This window comes from Cygnus atratus, chromosome 2 (assembly GCF_013377495.2).
Source record: "Cygnus atratus isolate AKBS03 ecotype Queensland, Australia chromosome 2, CAtr_DNAZoo_HiC_assembly, whole genome shotgun sequence".
Lineage (NCBI taxonomy): Eukaryota > Metazoa > Chordata > Aves > Anseriformes > Anatidae > Cygnus > Cygnus atratus.
The window spans coordinates 56668176-56686925 of NC_066363.1; the positions used below are offsets into that span (position 1 = coordinate 56668176).

The 18750-nt window shown below is 36.2% G+C and overlaps 1 protein-coding gene across 1 annotated transcript in view; it reads right to left on the reverse strand.

The window, feature by feature from the left end:
* The window catches only part of CNTNAP2 (contactin associated protein 2), a 1162302-nt gene that overhangs the window by 639705 nt on the left and 503847 nt on the right, over positions 1–18750 (reverse strand). Inside the window, exon 4 of the mRNA XM_035552545.2 lies at positions 9893–10040. Coding sequence (XP_035408438.1) covers positions 9893–10040 — 148 coding nt within the window. The remainder of the gene's footprint in view (positions 1–9892; positions 10041–18750) is intronic.

Here is an 18750-nt window from a genome sequence, read left to right on the forward strand (position 1 = left end):
GCCAGCTGTTGCTATACCAATCATTATTATTTTAGGTAAGGAAATAATTTTTCCTATAAGGATGCTTTTTATAGCTGCAGTTTTAGAAAGCCAGTTTCCCAAGTTCTTCTATTTATTTAAAGCTAAAATGGCAATTAAATATTTATGTTCTATGGGAAAGAAAAAGAGAGAGAGAGAGAGAGAGAGAGAGAGAACAGTTCCATATTGAAATAATTAAAGCTCAATTACCTTATGCATCTGAAAACAAAAAATAGAGACATTGTCATGCAAGAAATAAACATTTTTTTATTTTATTTTTTATGAAATTGTGGATGGCAAAATCTGGTGAATACACAGAATTGAGACAGTATAAAATTTTGTTTCTTTTTCTGAATTTGGAAATTACCTACACGCTGTTTAAAATTTGTTCAGATTACTTTATTAAAGATATAATTTTAAATTAAAAAATTGCTAAGCACTTTCGTGAAAAGGTTAGTTTTCTAGGTTCCTATTAGTTTAGAAACCTAGTTGTTTATCTAGATTTAGTAAAGCACTTGATATAGATTTACATGTATACATTTTTGGGCCACATGCTGTACTTTTATGTTCTTCTTAGTGAATGTAGACTCAGAATTCAATTTGCAGTGACAAAAACCACTCAGTTACCTCAAAATTTGAAGTTTTTGTTTTTGCTCATAATTGTCATTTCAACTTATACCTTGACTGAACAATTGTTAAATCTTAACTCCAAATTTCAAACATAATTGATACGTATAAACACATGAATTTATTTAAGGATTTTTTTTCATATAGTATTTATCCAATTTTACTGTGAATTTCTAAAGGATAAACCAAGTGTGTATTTCCTTTAAATTCTTAAACTTTAAAATACAGAAACATTTTTCATATATATCCATTTTACTAAAGTCACAAGTACTATAAACACAGGAAAACACACAGGTTCTAATCATCTCCTGTGTGTAATGGCATTCTAAAAAAAAAAAAAAAAAATCAAAACTATTGGGTTTTTAAATGATTTTCTTTCACATCTATCACAATGTGCAACAAGTACAAATGAACACTTATTGAACGATCTCTGTCTATTCAATGGACAATCTATGAAGCCATCCTAAAATGTAATTATAGTAAGATAATAATATGAATTATATTCAAGAGAAAAATATTCAGCATTCCATTGTTTTGCTGTGCAACATCATGGAGCCTAAAACTTTGTCGTCTTCTAATAAAAAAAAAAGGTTACATCTGAATAGAGGAAATATTTTACCATTTCTGCAAGACGTTTCCCCTAACATTTTTGAATTAATAACTTCTTCTGACAGCCTTAGAAATGTTTACACTAACTAAAAGAACAGCAGCAAAGAATCCAATCTGAGAAAGCTTACGTGATGCCTGGCACCATTATAACTGAAGCCACTGAATCTAGGGGGTTGCTTAGCCAAGATGAAAATTTGTTTTCTGTAATGTAATTCAGTGGTACATGAAACAGACCCAGAAGATTGTTTGACTGCCCATTTTCCTACAGACCTTTAACATTTACAAGAATTGTTGGACTGGACAAACACCAGTGGGACACTAAGGGTACCCATTCTCCATTAATTGCACCTTGAGCAGAGGCCAGAGATAACAGTAGGTGCACCCTGTCAGAGGGCATTCACCCTGCAGTGAGAGAAGCATGAGGTAGACCTTTCTCAGCCACAAGAGATGGCATACCATGTCATTCTTATGGGGTGGGAAAAAAAAAATGAACATTTTCCCTGTTTTAGAGGATTTAGGGAAAAATCTGCAGCACACTTGCCTAATTCCCCAAAGCTCATAAAAGATGGGACTACAACTTTAAAATATGATATTGAGTAGAAACTTAACTACGGGGATATACTGCATATAACTGACAGCACATTGTTACTTTATAGAAACATTATTATGAAGAGTTAATTTTGGTTATTTCCATTTAGCAATGTTGATGCTTTAATATAGGCAGTTTTGTATCAGAGAACCCTATCATTACCTTTGACCGAGAAAAGACAAAAATTTACTAATAGCAAGACTCTACCCTTTTACTTAAAAGAAAAATACAGAATGTGTCATCTTCAGCTAAACTTTAGTGAAAGAACAGAATAAATTGAACAAAGCCTAGAAGATACTGCATCTTTAATATATGTTTTAATCCAGACATGCAGGAAAACATTTATCAGTGAAGCCCTTCGTGCTCTAAATCAATGGCACAGAACCAAAACCATAGTCCGAAATCTGTAGGGTTTGTTTGTTTGTTTTTGTTTTGTTTTGTTTTTATGAGAAAAAAGCCACTTGATTTCTCAAGGGAATAAGTCATCATGGACAAATAGATCTATGGTCACTTAAAGAAATGCAAGAACAGTATATGCTGGGCAAAACCATTACAAGCATCTGTTCAGGCAAAAAACATTACAGGCAAAACTACCGTGATTAGACTGAAACTTTTATTTGTATTTACCTGAACATTACCTTCCTTTCTTCATTAAAAAAGGATACTAGGACCTTACTTAATTTTTCTACTTTTCTAGGTGTTTATGGATCCTCAGGATAATTTCCATCCTCATGTAAACTGATTACAGACAACTATGCAATACCCTTTCTGTGGGGTTACGGGTAAATATTGGAAAAGCTAATAGAAAATGTTTGCTCTTTTCCACAAGAGAAGAGCCAGGCCTGACTTTATTAAACCTTCTACAAAATCTGCAAGATTTTATCATATCTGGCCTTACATTTTGTTTATACATTGCACAAAAAAAGTCATAAAAAAGCTTTTTCAAATGAACCAGCTACATACACCCTTCTAAAGGAAATATTGAATGAATAAAAAAAAGTTCAAGTGTAATTGAAAACTGTCTGAGAATACAGTTGAACAAGTTGGTGGGGCATGTATTCATAGAAAATACACTTGTTTTTCTCTGACTTTGATTATACATTCATTGCCAGCTAACAAATGAACCTGTAAAGAACACATTGCTGTTGCAGTTCACAAAGCTGTGGTGCTTGAGAATATCTACCAGTAACCTCATTATAACTAGAAATGGAAAAATAATGGACTTTTCAGTTTGCTGCCAGTTTCAAAAAGTTGATAGGAAAAAATATGTGCATTGTGCCAAACTAACTAAAAGTTGAAGAATAAGAAATAAACATATATGTTAGGTTTTAAGATCTAACTTTAAAATGGTACTGGGTGCAGGCACCCAGGCAGTGGCCAGGGACTGCCGGCCCACTCTGTGAGACAAGGCCAGGGCTGCCCCATGCCGGCTCCAGCAGCCTCACCACAGGGCCCAGCTGAGCCCCTCGGCCACGGGTGGGCTCCTCGGGGAGAGCGGAGCTCAGCAAGGGCCAAACGCTGCCCGGCAGTGAGGAAAGGAGTGTGAGAGGCAGCCCTGCGAGCAGCCAGGGCAGGAGGTGCTCCAGGCACCCAGCAGAGCTTGCCCTGCAGCCCCTGGAGAGCCCAGGCTGGAGCAGGGGAGAGGTGTGAGGAAGAAGGGGCGGCACAGAGGAACTACAATGACCATATCCCCAGACCACCATGCCGCTCACAGGGCAGACAGGAGCATCAGAAATCAAGAGGTGAAGTTGAGTCTGGGAGAGGGAGAATAGGGGATGGTGTTATTATAATGATTGTGTTTGTTTCTCAATATTGGAATATATTTTAATTGGCAAAAATCAAATTAATTTTGCCAAAGGTGAGTCTGTCTTTCAATTACAACTGATAAGTGTTCTCCCTGTCTTTTTTTTGTAACCCACAAGCTTTTTTTCCCTTGTTCCTGATTTAGCGACTGGGTGGGATAGCCACTACACATCCCACTACACAAAACAAGAGTGCTCTTCTTCTATTTAATACACTATTTATTTTTTGAAGAAAATATTTATTTATGTATTTAATTTTTAAAGCAGAAGCTCATGTCACATCTTTCTGAAATATTCTTTTTAGGGAAACAAAAAGCAGTTCAAATTAAACATTAAGGTTAATTTTCTGTTTTTGTTTGTTTTTTTGCTTGTTTGTTTTTCTAGGAAAAGCAAAAATATTTCCAAGGACTTTCTTTCTGTTTCCACCTCGATCTGCTGATTTAAAAAAAAATAATAATAACTTTTCATGCACTACAAAACTGTTATTTTTTTTCTTAATTTTAAAATAGAGGACACAAATGTTTTAAATTTGTATTTTTACCTACTATCAAAATGGGTCTATATTTATTACTGTTAACAACCAGAGGTAACAAATGGGCTGGGATAACAAAAGTCTGTTCTCACTTTCATACCAAAATAAATGAACACGTACACAGAAACAATCACAACCACCTCTTGCTGGGGAGTGGGTAGGGGAAAGCAATCCATATTGGGAACAATTCTAAAGAAAGATGGCATAATTTATCTTCAATTTGCAGAACTCAACTGTTTAAAGACTACCATGGAACTAAGAATGTATGGGTAATAAAAAGTATCAATTTTCATGACTTTTAAGAAAAAAGGAATCCCCTCCATGTCAAAAAGCTAGAAAATATCTTAACAACGAAGTAAGCTTTCAAATAGAGCACGTATTCAAATAAATCTTTAAAAGTTCAACAGTTCATTTCCCTCACCCTTCATAGTTTAACTGTGAGTATTCAGCCATGCACCTTTAATATCAGAGGGAATATCAAGCTATGCTTGCACCTGTTGAACTGCAACGATGTTGTCTAAAAATCAAACACATAGACCTAAATATGTATACATCTACCCAGTATAAAAATACTCACATTTAATAGAAATAGGGGGAAAAAAAAGGTTGGATGCTTAGGAGAACTCCTAACTGTCCCATCCACTGTGATAAACAAAGCTATTAAGCTCACACGGACCTCTGCTAAACAGTTTTGTCAATTCTATGATTTTACCCAAAATTAAAAGCAATTTTACTTACAATAATTTAATAAAATTGCGCTACAAATCTGAGAACATGATTGCACAAAATATACACTTCAAAATCGTTCTTCCTATCTATTATTTAATATTTTTATGCAGTTGCACCACTTAGATGGTCAAAGAAGTCTGCCTGGACAACTTAGTTGCACTTTTAGTTGCACTTTTATTATAAGTAATAAAATATCATGAGAGGAGGTAGGGAATTGTTTACATGGATTTGGGGACCAAATCAGTATCCTCACCATTTAGGTGAATATTCACACAGGCACGAAAAGTGTAATAGAATAAATATGTACGCATAGACATATGGAAATATATTTTATACAGCATAGGTTGTTCCAATAGCAATCATGTCACTTCAATAGACTTTTCTTCATGTGTTTTAGTGTTTTATTTTGTTTTTAAATGCTATGCTGAAGAAACAAAATGTTCAGTGTATGCTAGTGAATCTGGCCAAGTGAAAATTGATCAGATTCCACACAGTGGCTTTCTTACCTGCTTTAAATATTCCCTTTGATGTGTAGAAGCAATAGATAATTCTGAAGAGGATGGAGTTCTTGTTAGGTATGTAGGGCAACCACATGAGAGAATGAAGGAGATGCGTAGTTAGAAGCAACAGCATGAAACCAAGCAAAGGAGATTTCAAGTATCACAGAAAATTTCCTAGTAATGAGTACAGCCGAACATCAAATTAACTGGGGGAAACCAAGGGAAAAGACGGCTTAGGTCACTGCAGGCAGATAGGATTAACTAGTCCAAGATCTGTTCAACCCATAATTTTTAGCACTTCAGTACTCCCAAATCAATTCTTGCAAATGTTTATTTGAAATCCTCATGGCTTAACCCTCAACAGCATCTCCTAACCTTATTTTTGCTCTTGTAAATTTTTACATGACCAAGGTTTTTTTCACTGCACTGTCTGGACAGTGAATGTTTTCCATACAAAATCATTATTTCATAAACCTCTATGGTCTGTGTTTGCTATTTTTCCTTCTTTTCCCTCACTTCCTAAAAAAATCAGTCATCCAGCATAAAACTGAAACAGTAGCATTTGACATAGCACACTACAAATAGTATAGCTAACAACTGAAACGAACAGATTTGCTAACAGAGCTCAAATGACATTTGTTCACTTTCACTGCTTCATAAGTATTAGCAAACAGATCTGGTCAATGAATGGAAAAAGCTCAGTTTGCAAACATTCATAGAGCTTTATTGTTCCTGCTCTCTATTTGCCTTATGTATATTATTTTCATGACTTTCTGCTGTCTCCAAGTGACTTTTCTCAAGTATATCCTACGCCTCAGACGCGAACCATTTGGAATTTGCAAATTCTTATTATCAGACGTACAACTTTGTCTAAAAGATTCAGGCAAGGAGTTTAGATGCAGAAAATCTATGACAGAGCCATATCAAAAAAAGCCCAAGAACAAAGATATCAGTGAGTCCATTCCACTAATACCACAGGATTTCAGCACCCAGAAGGTTATGAGGATAAGGTTAAAAAATGCAGCCAAAGACTATGCAATGCTATTTCCATTTTGTAAGCATTCATCTGTTACAGGATGGAGATTAAAGGAACTATTCATTAGTTCTTTTAATCCTTCATTGCCATCAATGATCTTGCAGGAGCTTACTATGATATTCAAAATTGTTAGTAAAATGTACTATATTATAGTTGCCAGAGCCTCCAGATGCCATGACTTTTCAGTTTGTCAACATTCATAAACTGGACATGATGGAAGATATATACCACATCCTTTTACCCTCTGTCTCCAAAAGAGCACGAATGAAAATCTGCCACCGGTTTTGCCTTAACTGGTTGGATACTTTGCCTTTGGTTATATTGCTTTCTTCCCTATAATTTGCGTTTTGAAAAATTATGTCACTGCAAGCATAAAGAAAGACTCTTTTCCCCTTTTGAGTGTCTTAAGTAGCTTCTTTTAAAATGAAACCTAAAACTCCCATTGACTAAAATATGTTTTTATGTCATATAACAATTTGTTTGCTGTTGTTTTCCAAGCTTGTTTTTCTCATGCAACTCTTCCATTAATATAGCCAATATGACAGTTATTTACTCACTATTTTTTATTATCATTTTTATTATTATTAATTAGGCATTGTCAGTTTTTCCCTATGGAGAATTAAAAACCTTTTTCAAATTCGATGTCACCATTTAGTCACAGAGATAAATGTAAAGTTCATTCTGAATCTTGTAGTGTAAAACTCATGCTTTATTCTAATCATAAGACTAAAAACTGCCACAGGACACATCTACATGGAACAATTGAGTTTTTACAAAGTTGGCTCCAAATGATGCATTTGAAGACAAATCTGGAACTCATACACATTGCTACATTGTTCTGATAGTCATACTAAGGTGCTGCCTTCCTCTCTTTTAATACAGTGAGGTTTAGTTTTTCTTTTCAACTGCTCTGCTACCTACTGATACTGAATTTCAGGGACATCCTATCTGATTCCTGCATCTAAGATCCATACAACGTTCTAGGAGAGCTTTTTGAAACAAAAGTCCCTATAAATATATAATGTAAAATATTATTATTGTTGTTATTAAAAAAAAATGAAGTCACTGATAATGCCAGCAGACTAACACTACTCTCTGAGCAAAACTACAAAGTTATGTTTGGCTACCTCAGTTTAACTGTGAATGCACATTTTATCAATATTTTTGTAGTCCCACACATTGTTTCCTTGGCAGAAGCTTTTTATTCTCCTCCAGAAATATACAGTCTGTCAACCAAGCAACTTTTCATCGAATGACTGAAATCAGTTTGTCAACAAGCTATGTTTTGCTTTTTCTCACATTTACTTTAAGTCTCTAAAAGCGTCTTGTTATGTATCTACAACACTTTGTCTATCCATTTAATAAAAAAAAATACTTTTACCTGTAAATATTTCAGCAAAGATCATGAGTTTTATTGTTTTATTCCACTATTTAAAGGCATTTTTTTCTGTTAAAAAGTGTCATATTTCAAAACAAACTAAATGTTGGCTTCTTGCATTAAATACCTGGATTTGCATTTGAAGTAGATACACTTACAAGTAAATATTCATCATGCTGCAAAAATTAACTATGCTGCAGTGTTGGCTCTGCTTAAAACAGCCTGTAAAACATTTTAGGAATGTGCTAATAAACATTTGTTTATTAGGAGCCATGCAAACAGTGCTACCTAAAACTTCAGAAGCTTAGTTTCTTTTTGAGTAAGAAATATCAGAATAATCTACGGTTCTGCAGATAACAAATATACTGTGGGGTTTTTTGTTTGTTTGTTTTTTGTTTGTTTTTAATGTATCTAACATCCATGAGGGCCCTCAGCACAGTGCTACAAACACCACAAGTTTTATTTATTTCTCAGCTATTGCTCGGAAGCTATTTGAAGTTTCATATATTTAAAAAGAAAAAAAAAAGGGGGGGGGGTTAAATCATTGCGAGGAAATAGGAAAAATAATATCAGAACTCTATTCTTTGTAGTTCCCATTGGTGTTTAATGGAAGAATATAGCCTTTAGACTATCTATCCAAATCAAATCAACAACTGTGAAAGGGAAACAAGAAGCTGCAAGGAACTGGGGGAGCTGCTGTTTGACATTAGTAGAGTAAATTTAGAGAAGCCTTAGGCCACAGTATGAGCTCCCCGTAAGCTCCCCATAACCTGAAACTGGCATGTAGTGGTGATTAAGTAACAGAGATCAGCATTGTGGGAGAGGTTGAGTGGTGTTGATGGCAAAGGGGTGATGTGCTGACCAAGGAGGTTGCCAGACGAGAGTCTGCCCCAACAGATAACAGAAAACAGCCTGCCTCACAACAAAGAACCACCAATCTGAAGGAATGTAACTCTTGTGTGTCAAGAACTGATTGGACTGTAGCGGACAAAATGAAGATTGTATGAGTATAAGAACCCAGGGAAAGTTTTGGGCCGGGTCTCTTCTTGGAGGATTGCAGCTTGAGCTGATATGTGGGCACCATTAAATTTTGCTGCTTTAAATAAAAGTTCACTCCAGATGCTTGGGGAAAGCCTCTCTGCTTGGGGAAACAATGGATCTCCTAACAGACTGAAATCACAAAGCATTTTGCTGGTTAATTAGCACAATTGCTAGTTAGGATGGCAAAGGTCTCCAATATTTCATAAATCACCCAGTGAAGACAATAGATGAGACTTCAAGATGGGTGCTCCTTAACTTATTCTAACACCTGCTTTTTTTTGTTTGTTTGTTTTTAAAAAAAGCAAATCTCAAATATCTCCTTACAGCTAAAATACCTACAAGCAGGATACTGCATTAATATTAAATACAAATAGGACATCAGACACTTATGTTTTTGCAAGCCTGTAGACTTTCTTTAGGTACCGACAGGATCAAATTGTAGGAATGGCATTTAGAAACGACTCTTGCTTCTCTTAAAACATAATCAGTTTTGCTCTTAACCATTTGTACAATTCCTCATTTGGATTTCAAAGGAAATTCTAAACTCATATACAAATACTAATGGAAAAGCCTCTGAAAACCATGTCATATATTTAGACAATCTGAGATACTTTGATAGAACTCTTATTTGCTTTATTTTTATCTTTAGCACCAGGCAATTACATCTTGTTTCCCAGCTGTTCCCCTTAAGACCCAACATGATATTTGTCTGAACATTGTTGTTTCCTCAACTGGACTGTTCAAGGTTATATAATAGTTAGTCTTCTGCAAAAAAACAGCCATGAAGATCAAAAGGAGTGACTGACTTCAGAGAACTATCACAAATTCCAGTATCGAATCTCCCACAAAAGAAATAACAAGCAACTCAGAGTTAAGGTTACAATACTCAATTAAGCACTAGGCAATATAATTAGTACTTGAGATTCAGATTTAATCTGAGATCCAAAGACAGTTTCTACTTAGAATTTAAAAAAAAAAAAAAAAAAAAAAAAAAAAAAAAAAAAAAAAAGGATGATCATGGAAAAACTTACAGTAGGAGCAGCCGTAGACCTCGATTCTCAGCCCAATTTGGCCTTCTCCATTCCAGTCCAAAGGAACTATACGTACATAGCGAGCGATAACTGGATGTTGTAAATCATGTCGAACCACACTATCGGAGTTTGTATTTCCAGGAAATGCCTAAGGGAAAGAAGAAGAAAGTTGTTGTATTAAATCTATCTCACATGCTATAAAGGTTCTGTTACGAAGGAAAGCATAGGCAGTAAAGTCCTCTGAGTGTCTAGGTAACACTTAAATTTAGTTTAAATGTTTTCTGAGATGATAGTGACCAAATGAATAGTGGATTTAAAAAGTATCAGTGTTCAGAACAATACCAAAAGAGCAGCACTGGGACCTCATGTCCTCTTTCTACACAACAGATATGCTGAACTCACATAACGGCTGCTGCTAGGTAAGAAAATATTCCATTCTGCATCACTGATCTGTCACTCAGTTATTACTGTGTTAATAAAAGTGTCCAACCCAGAGCGGTTGTTCTGTAGAACATATCCATCCCCTAACAATTAGATTACACACACTAGTCATCTTCCTGTAAATAGAAACACTGACATAACCCATTTCCTACAATAGATATGGAACCCTTCAATTCTCAAATTTCCAAGAATACAAAAATCTTCCTTTGTTTTAGACGTACTAACCACCGGAAAATGAGCGTCCAGTTTCCCTCCTAACCATAGCTGTCACCCACAGGAAAGTCTGTCTCTGGTTTGTAATACCTTGTAAGTTAGTATAGGACAGTTCTCAAGTGTGTTTTAAAAATGACTGAAATAAATATTTAGTGCTTGTTTTGTAGTTTTCTACCTCTGGCTAAAAGTTTTTATAGCATCCAGCTTAAAAGTAAACAATATCTACCACTTAAAATGATAGTGGGGTTTTTGTTTTTTGTCCTGTCAGTTTATGCACAAACCATTCATTCACTGATGGTAGATGTCAAAGACTACTATTCAGTTATTCTCAACATTTTCAAAGGACCCTTCACACTCCTTCATAAGTAATTTTCAGCAGAAATAAGGATCTTGAGACAGTGAACAGGGTAGTCATAAACAAACAAAGAAAAGGTGACCTTTGCCACGTAATAAATCCATATAAAATCCTGTAATATATTCCAATACTAGAACTAAAAACAAATGAAGAAACAACTGGGCGGTAAGGAAAACACCTACAAAATATAGTCATAAAAATTTTGAAAGAGACAAAATTTAAGTTGACCCTTGCCATACAGATATAACGATAGATATCTTAGATGAATACCTATTCTGTACAGGGCACAATAGATACGGGTGGTGGTAAATGTAAGGAAGATTCACAGGATTACGACATGTAATAGTGGTTACGTTCACCTCAATTTTTCTGTACTGCTGCTATTAATGTGCTAAACGATTATGATGACACTCATTGCTTCATAGAAGAGCTTGTTAAATACAATAATTAATGTCTATGATGCACTTTGATATTTGAGTGGTAATCATTTAGAAGGAAAACTACAGTTCTGTCTTCTGAGCTGAACAGAAGACAATAAACAACAGAAAGCATACATTGAATGAGGACTAAAAATCCTATTGAACAGCTGCCTGTTCTTTGAGTCCTGTTCCAGGAATCACAGAACTTTATGCAATGAATAAAGAAGCTGATCCTTAAAAAATATATTTTGTGAGCATGCAAGGCAATGCTCCAAATTTCAAGATAAAATTTGTTTTGTTTGGTTTTGTGCTTGCTGTAATCTTAACAAGACTGTCTTAACACAGGTGTGTTTTTGTTTTAAATTTAAGAGAATTAGGGGCAAAATCAGCTGATCAGGAGGGATGGATATTTTGTATATAATTTGATTAAATGAATGATGAAGACTAATTCTCAAAATCCAAATTATTTCCTGTACCTTTCCATACTTTATGCCCTGAGATGGTAGGTAGGGATGGGGAGCAGAATGAAGCCCTCCTAATTCATGAGGAAATGGTTAGTGACCTGCTACTCCACTTAGATGTATGCAAGTCTATGGGGCCAGATGGGATCGACCCAAGGGTACTGAGGGAACTGCCAGAAGGGCTTGCCAAGACACTTTCCATCATTTATCAGCAGTCCTGGCTATCAGAGGAGGTCCCAGTCGATTGGAGGCTAGCAAATGCGATGCCCATCTACAAGAAGGGCTGGAATTAGGATCTGGAAAACTACAGGCCTGTCAGTCTGACCTTGGTGCCAAGAAGCTCATGGTGTAAAGGAAAAAGCTCTCCCTTGGAAGAGAAGAGGTACTGTCTATGTTTAACTGAGGCCTGAGTAGAAGCAATCTCTCTCCTGAGTGCGTGAACTGACTTATTTCACACCGTGGAAAAAAATCCACTTTTTCAGACAACAATGGAGCAGATTATCTTGAGTGCTACCACATGCAGTACTTCCAGGACAATCAGGTGGTCAGGCCCAGTCAGCATGGGTTATCAAAGGCAGATCCTGCCTGACAAACCTGGTCTCCTTCGAAGGTGACAGGCTTGGTGGATGAGGGAAAGGCTGTGGATGTGGTCTACCCAGACTTCAGTAAGGCTTTTCATAGATTCACAGAATGGGTTGCATTGGAAGGGACCTTAAAGATCATTTAACTCCAACCCCACTGCCATAGGCAGGGATGCCACCCACTAGATCAGGTGGGCTAAGGCCCCATCTAGCCTGGACTTGAACGCCTCCAGGGATGGGGCATCCACAACTTCTCTTGGCACAACTTCTAGTGCCTCACTACCCTTACAGTGAAGAATTTCCTCCTAATGTCTAGTCTAAATCTATCCTCTGTTAGTTTATGACCATTCCCCCTTGTCCTATCATTATCTATCTGAGTAAAGAGTCCTTCTCTATCTTTTTCATAAGACCCCTTTAAGTACTGAAAGGTCATAATGAGATCTCCCTGGAGCCTTCTTTTCTCCAGGCTGAACATCCCCAGCTCTCTCAGCCTTTCTTCATAGGAGAGGTGCTCCAGTCCTCTGATTATCTTCTTGTCCCTTCTCTGGACTCCCTCTAACAGGTCCACATCTTTCTTGTGCTGGGGTCCCCAGACCCGGATGCAGCACTCCAGGTTGGGCCTCACAAAGGCAGAGTAGAGGGGGACAACCTCTCTCCACCTGCCGGTCACTCCTGTTGATGCAGCACAGGACGCAGTTGGCCTTCTGGGCTGCAAGCACACACTTCTGACTTGTGTTGAGCCTTTCGTCTACCAGAACCCCCAAGTCCTTCTCCACAGGGATGCTCTCAATGAGTTCTTCTCCCAGTCTGTACTCATGTCTGGAATTGCCCTGACCCAGGTGCAGCACCTTGGACTTGTTGAATCTCATGCAGTTCACATGGACCCACTTCTCCAGCCTGTCCAGGTCTCTTTGAATGGCAACTCTTTCTTCTTTTTCTTCTTCATTTCCCAAAGCATTCTCCTGGGGAAACTGGCTGCTTGTGGCTTGGATGGGTGTATGCTTCTTTGGGTTAAAAACTGGCAGGGTGGCTGAACCCAAAGAGTTGTGGTGAATAGAGTTAAATCCAGCTGGAAGCTGGTAACTAGTGGTGTTCCCCAGGGCCAGTTCTATTCAATGTCTTTATCAATGATGTGGACTAGGGTACTGAGTGCACCCTTAGCAAGTTTGCAGACGACATCAAGTTCTGCACAAGTGTCGATGTGCTTGAGGGTAGGAAAGCTCTGCAGAGGGGTCTGGATAGACTGGACCAATGGGGCCAACTGTATGATGTTCAACAAGGCTAAGTGCCAGGTCTTGCACTTTAGTCACAACAACCCCATGCAACTCTATAGGCTGGGGGAAGAGCGGCTGGAAAGCTGCCAGATGGAAAGGGACCTGGATATACTGGTTTATAGCCAGCTGTGTATGAACCAGCAGTGTGCTCAGGTGGCCAAGAAGGCCAAAGGCATCCTGGCTTGTACCAGAAACAGTGTAACCAGCAGGACCAGGGAGGTGATCATCCATCCCCCTGTACTTTGCTCTGATGAAGCTACACCTCGAGTACAGTTTTGGGCCCCTCACAACAAGAAGGACATCAAGGCCCTGGAGCATGTCCAAAGAAGGGCTATGAAGCTGGTGAAGGGTCTAGAGAACAAGCCTTCTGAGGAGCAACTGAAGGAGCTGGGGCTGGTTAGCCTGGAGAAAAGGAGGCTCAGGGGAAACATTCTTAACTTTACCATTGGAACAGGCTGCCCAGGGAAGTAGTTGAGTCGTGATCCCTGGAAGTCTTCAAATAACGTGTAGATGTAGAGAGCTTAGGGATATGGTTTAACAGTGGATTTAGCAGTGCTAGGTTAAAGGTTGGACTAAATGATCTTGGAGGTCTTTTCCAAACTAAATGATTCTATGATTCTATGATCTGTGCTTTACCAATTCTTTGTCAGAAAGGCATAGCGCAAACCAGCAGGTGTTTGACATTTTGAAGGTTCCTTTTGGTCTATGATCCAGTAACATCTGCTGAATGTATAAACACCGTCAACAGAGAATGGGGTACTCTGTCATCAATTTCCTGGAAAATTAACATGTATTTCATTTAGTCTCCAGCAGAACAATATCCTTTAAATACAGCCTTCATTTAGATAAATGCAGTACAGTAATACATGCTCTGTGGATAATGCAAACACCAGGCCCAAATCCATCATTGCAAGGCTGCAAAATCAATTTACAGGAACTTGTGAATTATGTACCATTGCTGTAAAATTTCTTTTCCCTACTGAGATTTGTACACAGGCTCAGAAATTCAGGTTTTCATTAAAAAATGAATTTATACAATTTGCAAAGCCAAGGTTACAAACAGATTAATAAGATTTAAAAGCATAATGCAGACCCACATCATACTGGAGATTTTTTTTTTTTTTCCTTTTTAAATGGGGAGTGAGTCTCTGACTAAAAAAGACAGAAATGTACAATAAGAACCCTCCTTTACAAAACCATTTTTCAGGAAAATCTGGAAATACCTGTATAAACTAAACAAAATATCCAGCTTATTAAACTCATAAACTCACTGAAGTATTATTGCCAGAAGTGTTCTCCTCATTGGTAAAGGAGTTTTTCTTTAAGCCAGACTGGGAAAATGACCAAGATGGATCATGTGTCTGTAAAACAGGTAGCACTGTCTCATCAGTCCAGTTCTGAAATCCTCTTTTCTACAAGCACTTCTGTTCTAATATTGGATACCAAATTCTTTAAGCTGTTTTATGCTGTAAGCTCACATTGCAACAAAAAGATCAAGAGCGTTTTAAGTCACAAACACTTTTCTTAAAGACAGAACTCCACAGGACAGTAAAGTATTAAGAACGAAGAAAGGTAAGAAAATATGCCCACAATTCCTTTCTAAATAATAGGTTTGAGCATATGTTGAATGGAGTTTTCAAAAGTACTCAGTAAGAGTTTCATAACTAGCTTCCTTAAGACCACAATTTGATAAGTTCCCTGTATTTTTCAAAAGTTGCTAGAGCAGGTTTATAGGAATAGATAATACATTTTAATGTGCCAAATAATTACATTGAAAAAATAGATAAGCTTTTGGTACAGGAACTATCTTCAGCAGAAGCATCAGCAATTAAACCTGTATGATCTTTGAAATTCACTTTAGCTTTACTAATATTCTTCAGCCAAACTACTATACATATAGATATACTACACTTATATACACTATACATTCAGTATAATATTTTTGCATTATAAACAAAACAAAAAAAAGGCAACAACAAACACAGAGAATCCAAGTAATTTTTTTAATGACCTTTGGAAAGTTAGGGGAAATTAAGATTCAGATTCAATTTTAATTCCTATGCTTACACCATAATAATACTCTAGTCAGTAATTATAAATGCCAAAGCTAAATTATAAATTAAAAATAAAATGTCAGTAACATCCAGCTCAAGAATAAAATTAAGTAAAACTGAAAAAATGTTTAGTTTTCTGTAAAAGGACAGACTTGCAATATCATTCAGTACTCTATGGATACAGCAAGTACATCACAAAATCTTATTTTGAGTAAAAGTTTTGATCACCTTTTACAACAAAAAATTAAAAAGGAATTCTCATAATTGAAAAATTCTCTCTGAAATAAGAAGGCTCAAGACTGAATGAAAAGAAATGTTATTAAGTTTTTAAAAAAAAAAACTCTTTAACCAAACATGACTTAATTCAGGTAAAGAATTTTCCATCCGAATTAAAATTGCTTCAGTGTATGCTCTTTCTAGGGTGATGTAAATGTGTGGCAATGAATAGCATAGTAGAATGACATTTCTTGTCCAGTTAAAAGAGAAAGAAGAACTGTTTTTTTTTGTTGTTGTTGTCTGTTTTTGTTTTCATTACTTTAATTATACACTTGTTATAATATTTCTTGAATTTTATGTTCTGTCACTGGCATTTTAAGCATAGGAAATAACGGGAATAATTTACGGGTCTGACCTTATGGGGGGGGGGGGGGGGGGGGGGAGAAAAAAACTAGGCTTCTAGCTTTATTTTGAAACAACAGTGAAAACACTACAAGTCTATGTTCCATGGTATTACATCTATACATCTTTTGTAATCAGATATTTTTTTAAATGCCAAAACACATTAATAAAAGCACATTATTATGAAATATGGAAATATCCATAGACAGATAGAAATTATCTGTGGAAAACAAAACTGTATTTTCTTCGAGGTGAGTTAAGCATGGAATGGGCTAAGCCTTAAATGTTCTGTTTTTTAAAAATCCCCATATCCCAAACCAAATACTGTTCCAGGACACAAGAATGATAACAGACTTGACAACTTGACAGCTTTAGTTATGGCTGTCAGCCCTCTGCCTGCTCAAAAAAAAAAAAAAAAAAAAAAGAAAAACCTCAGTCAGTGGGGCTGTGGAAGGCTATTCAACATAGCAGCAAGTCCAAATCCACAGACCTTGGAAAACTCACATTACGTACTGGTTCAGCACAAGCTGACTAGCTGACTGCAATTAGTAGATTCCAGGGAAACCAAGTTGTTTCAACAAAGCATTCGGTCTCACTACATTAACATTTTCTTGTAAAAAACATAACTTCATTAGAAAATTAAGTCAAGCCTAGTTAAGTACCTCACTGATGCTGAAACGCTTCTTTGCTGGATATCTTTGAAAATCCAGCCCAAATCATGATGTAAACTGAAGGGAAACAAACCAAACCAACTAACCAACCAACCAAAAAAACACAACCAAGAACAAAAGGACTGGATAAAGGAAAATGTTATGAGATTAATATGAAAAAGAAGAGGAAAAAAACAAAGCTGAAAAAAAAAAAAAAACTAAAAACTAGTTGCATAAGGAAATAAAAACATCAAATAAACTGAAAAAAAAAAAAAAACAGAATACATCAGAAAGCAACAAATTCAGGTTTGGTTAATTCAGCTCAGTTTTGAGCATTATTTTATTTTCATGTCCTAGCAAGGTCTGGAGTAAGATAAGAATACTGATAGAAGAGTCATATATTTTGCTTAAAGAACCTGTTCTTCATTCTGTCTATTGAACAGAACAATCAGTAATACTACAGCTTGTATACTGTAGTCTTTCCCTAATAAATAAATAAATCACATGAAAAACAGAAAGAACAAAATTTCTATAGCATTCCTCATAGCCATCTCACACAGCAATGCATGGTAATAGAAAAATAGTATATGAAAATGGTTAAAAGCTGTAACACGTATATTCCTTATTTCAAAATATGAAAACTCAAAAGATAATTCCAACAAGTGCTGAATCTCAGTTTTGAGACTTGCTTATGAATTGACCAGAGCTCCTAAGAACTCAGGATTAACAACATACGGATAAACTAAACAATCTAATGCTTCCAATGGTATTCTATGCAAATATGAACTTGATTCTACTGTTAGTAACTTTGGTAAACTCCCAATTTCATCACAGTTGCCTATATCCTTCTGTCAGCCACTTATTTCAGATAAGCAAATCACCCACGTTGCATAAGAGTGCCGATTCCTGAGTAACTATTCACATATCAAAAGTTAGGAGCCTTGTTAGGTACCCTGTTGAAATCAGGTCTTAAATTCATATATAAGGACTGGAATGATTTCCACTGTAATAATACTGACGAGAGAAAGCAGAAAAACAGCTTAATAAGTCAAGAAAAGTATCTGAGACACTTCTGCTCTCATTGTGTTAATTAAAGAGCATTAAAATCCAATGTACAAGCAATGATCACTGCATTTATATCAATCTCCTATTTAAATTTACATCAAGAAATAATTATTTGCTTTGTGTCTTAAAAATGGTTTATTAGTAACACAGCTCCTAGGCAATCTTGTACTGAAAATGTGTATGGGCATCTATGTGCTTTTCTGTGATTTTTCAACTTTGGAATTTACTAAGTCAATTTAGATCACATTTGATGAAAAGGAGATCTAAATATTTCATGTTTTTGTAAGGTTTTATAAAATAAAAGGTGGTCATAAGGATGAAATATGCATCTTATTTGCATCTAGTAACAGGTTTGATATACTGAATGCAGCTCTTTTCTATGCCCCAAATACTTCCAGGCAATTTTGAAACAGAACCATAATTATGGTTACATTGTTCCATTATATTCTTTACTGATTCCCTGGGGGGTTTCCTTCAGTCCCAAATCCTGTCATTATATACTAAAAACATATTATAGCCATGTGTGTATAATCAGATGTATAATGCCATTTTATCCAATGCATTGGAATAATAATGCTGAACGCTGTTTTTGTTGCCTTTTAGTTTTTTCACATATTAAACTAAAATCATGATTCATCAACGTTACCTTTATAACACTATAGGCTAACATCTTATAACTTGCTTAACCTTTGCTACTCTTAAAAATAACTTGATCTCATTTACAGGA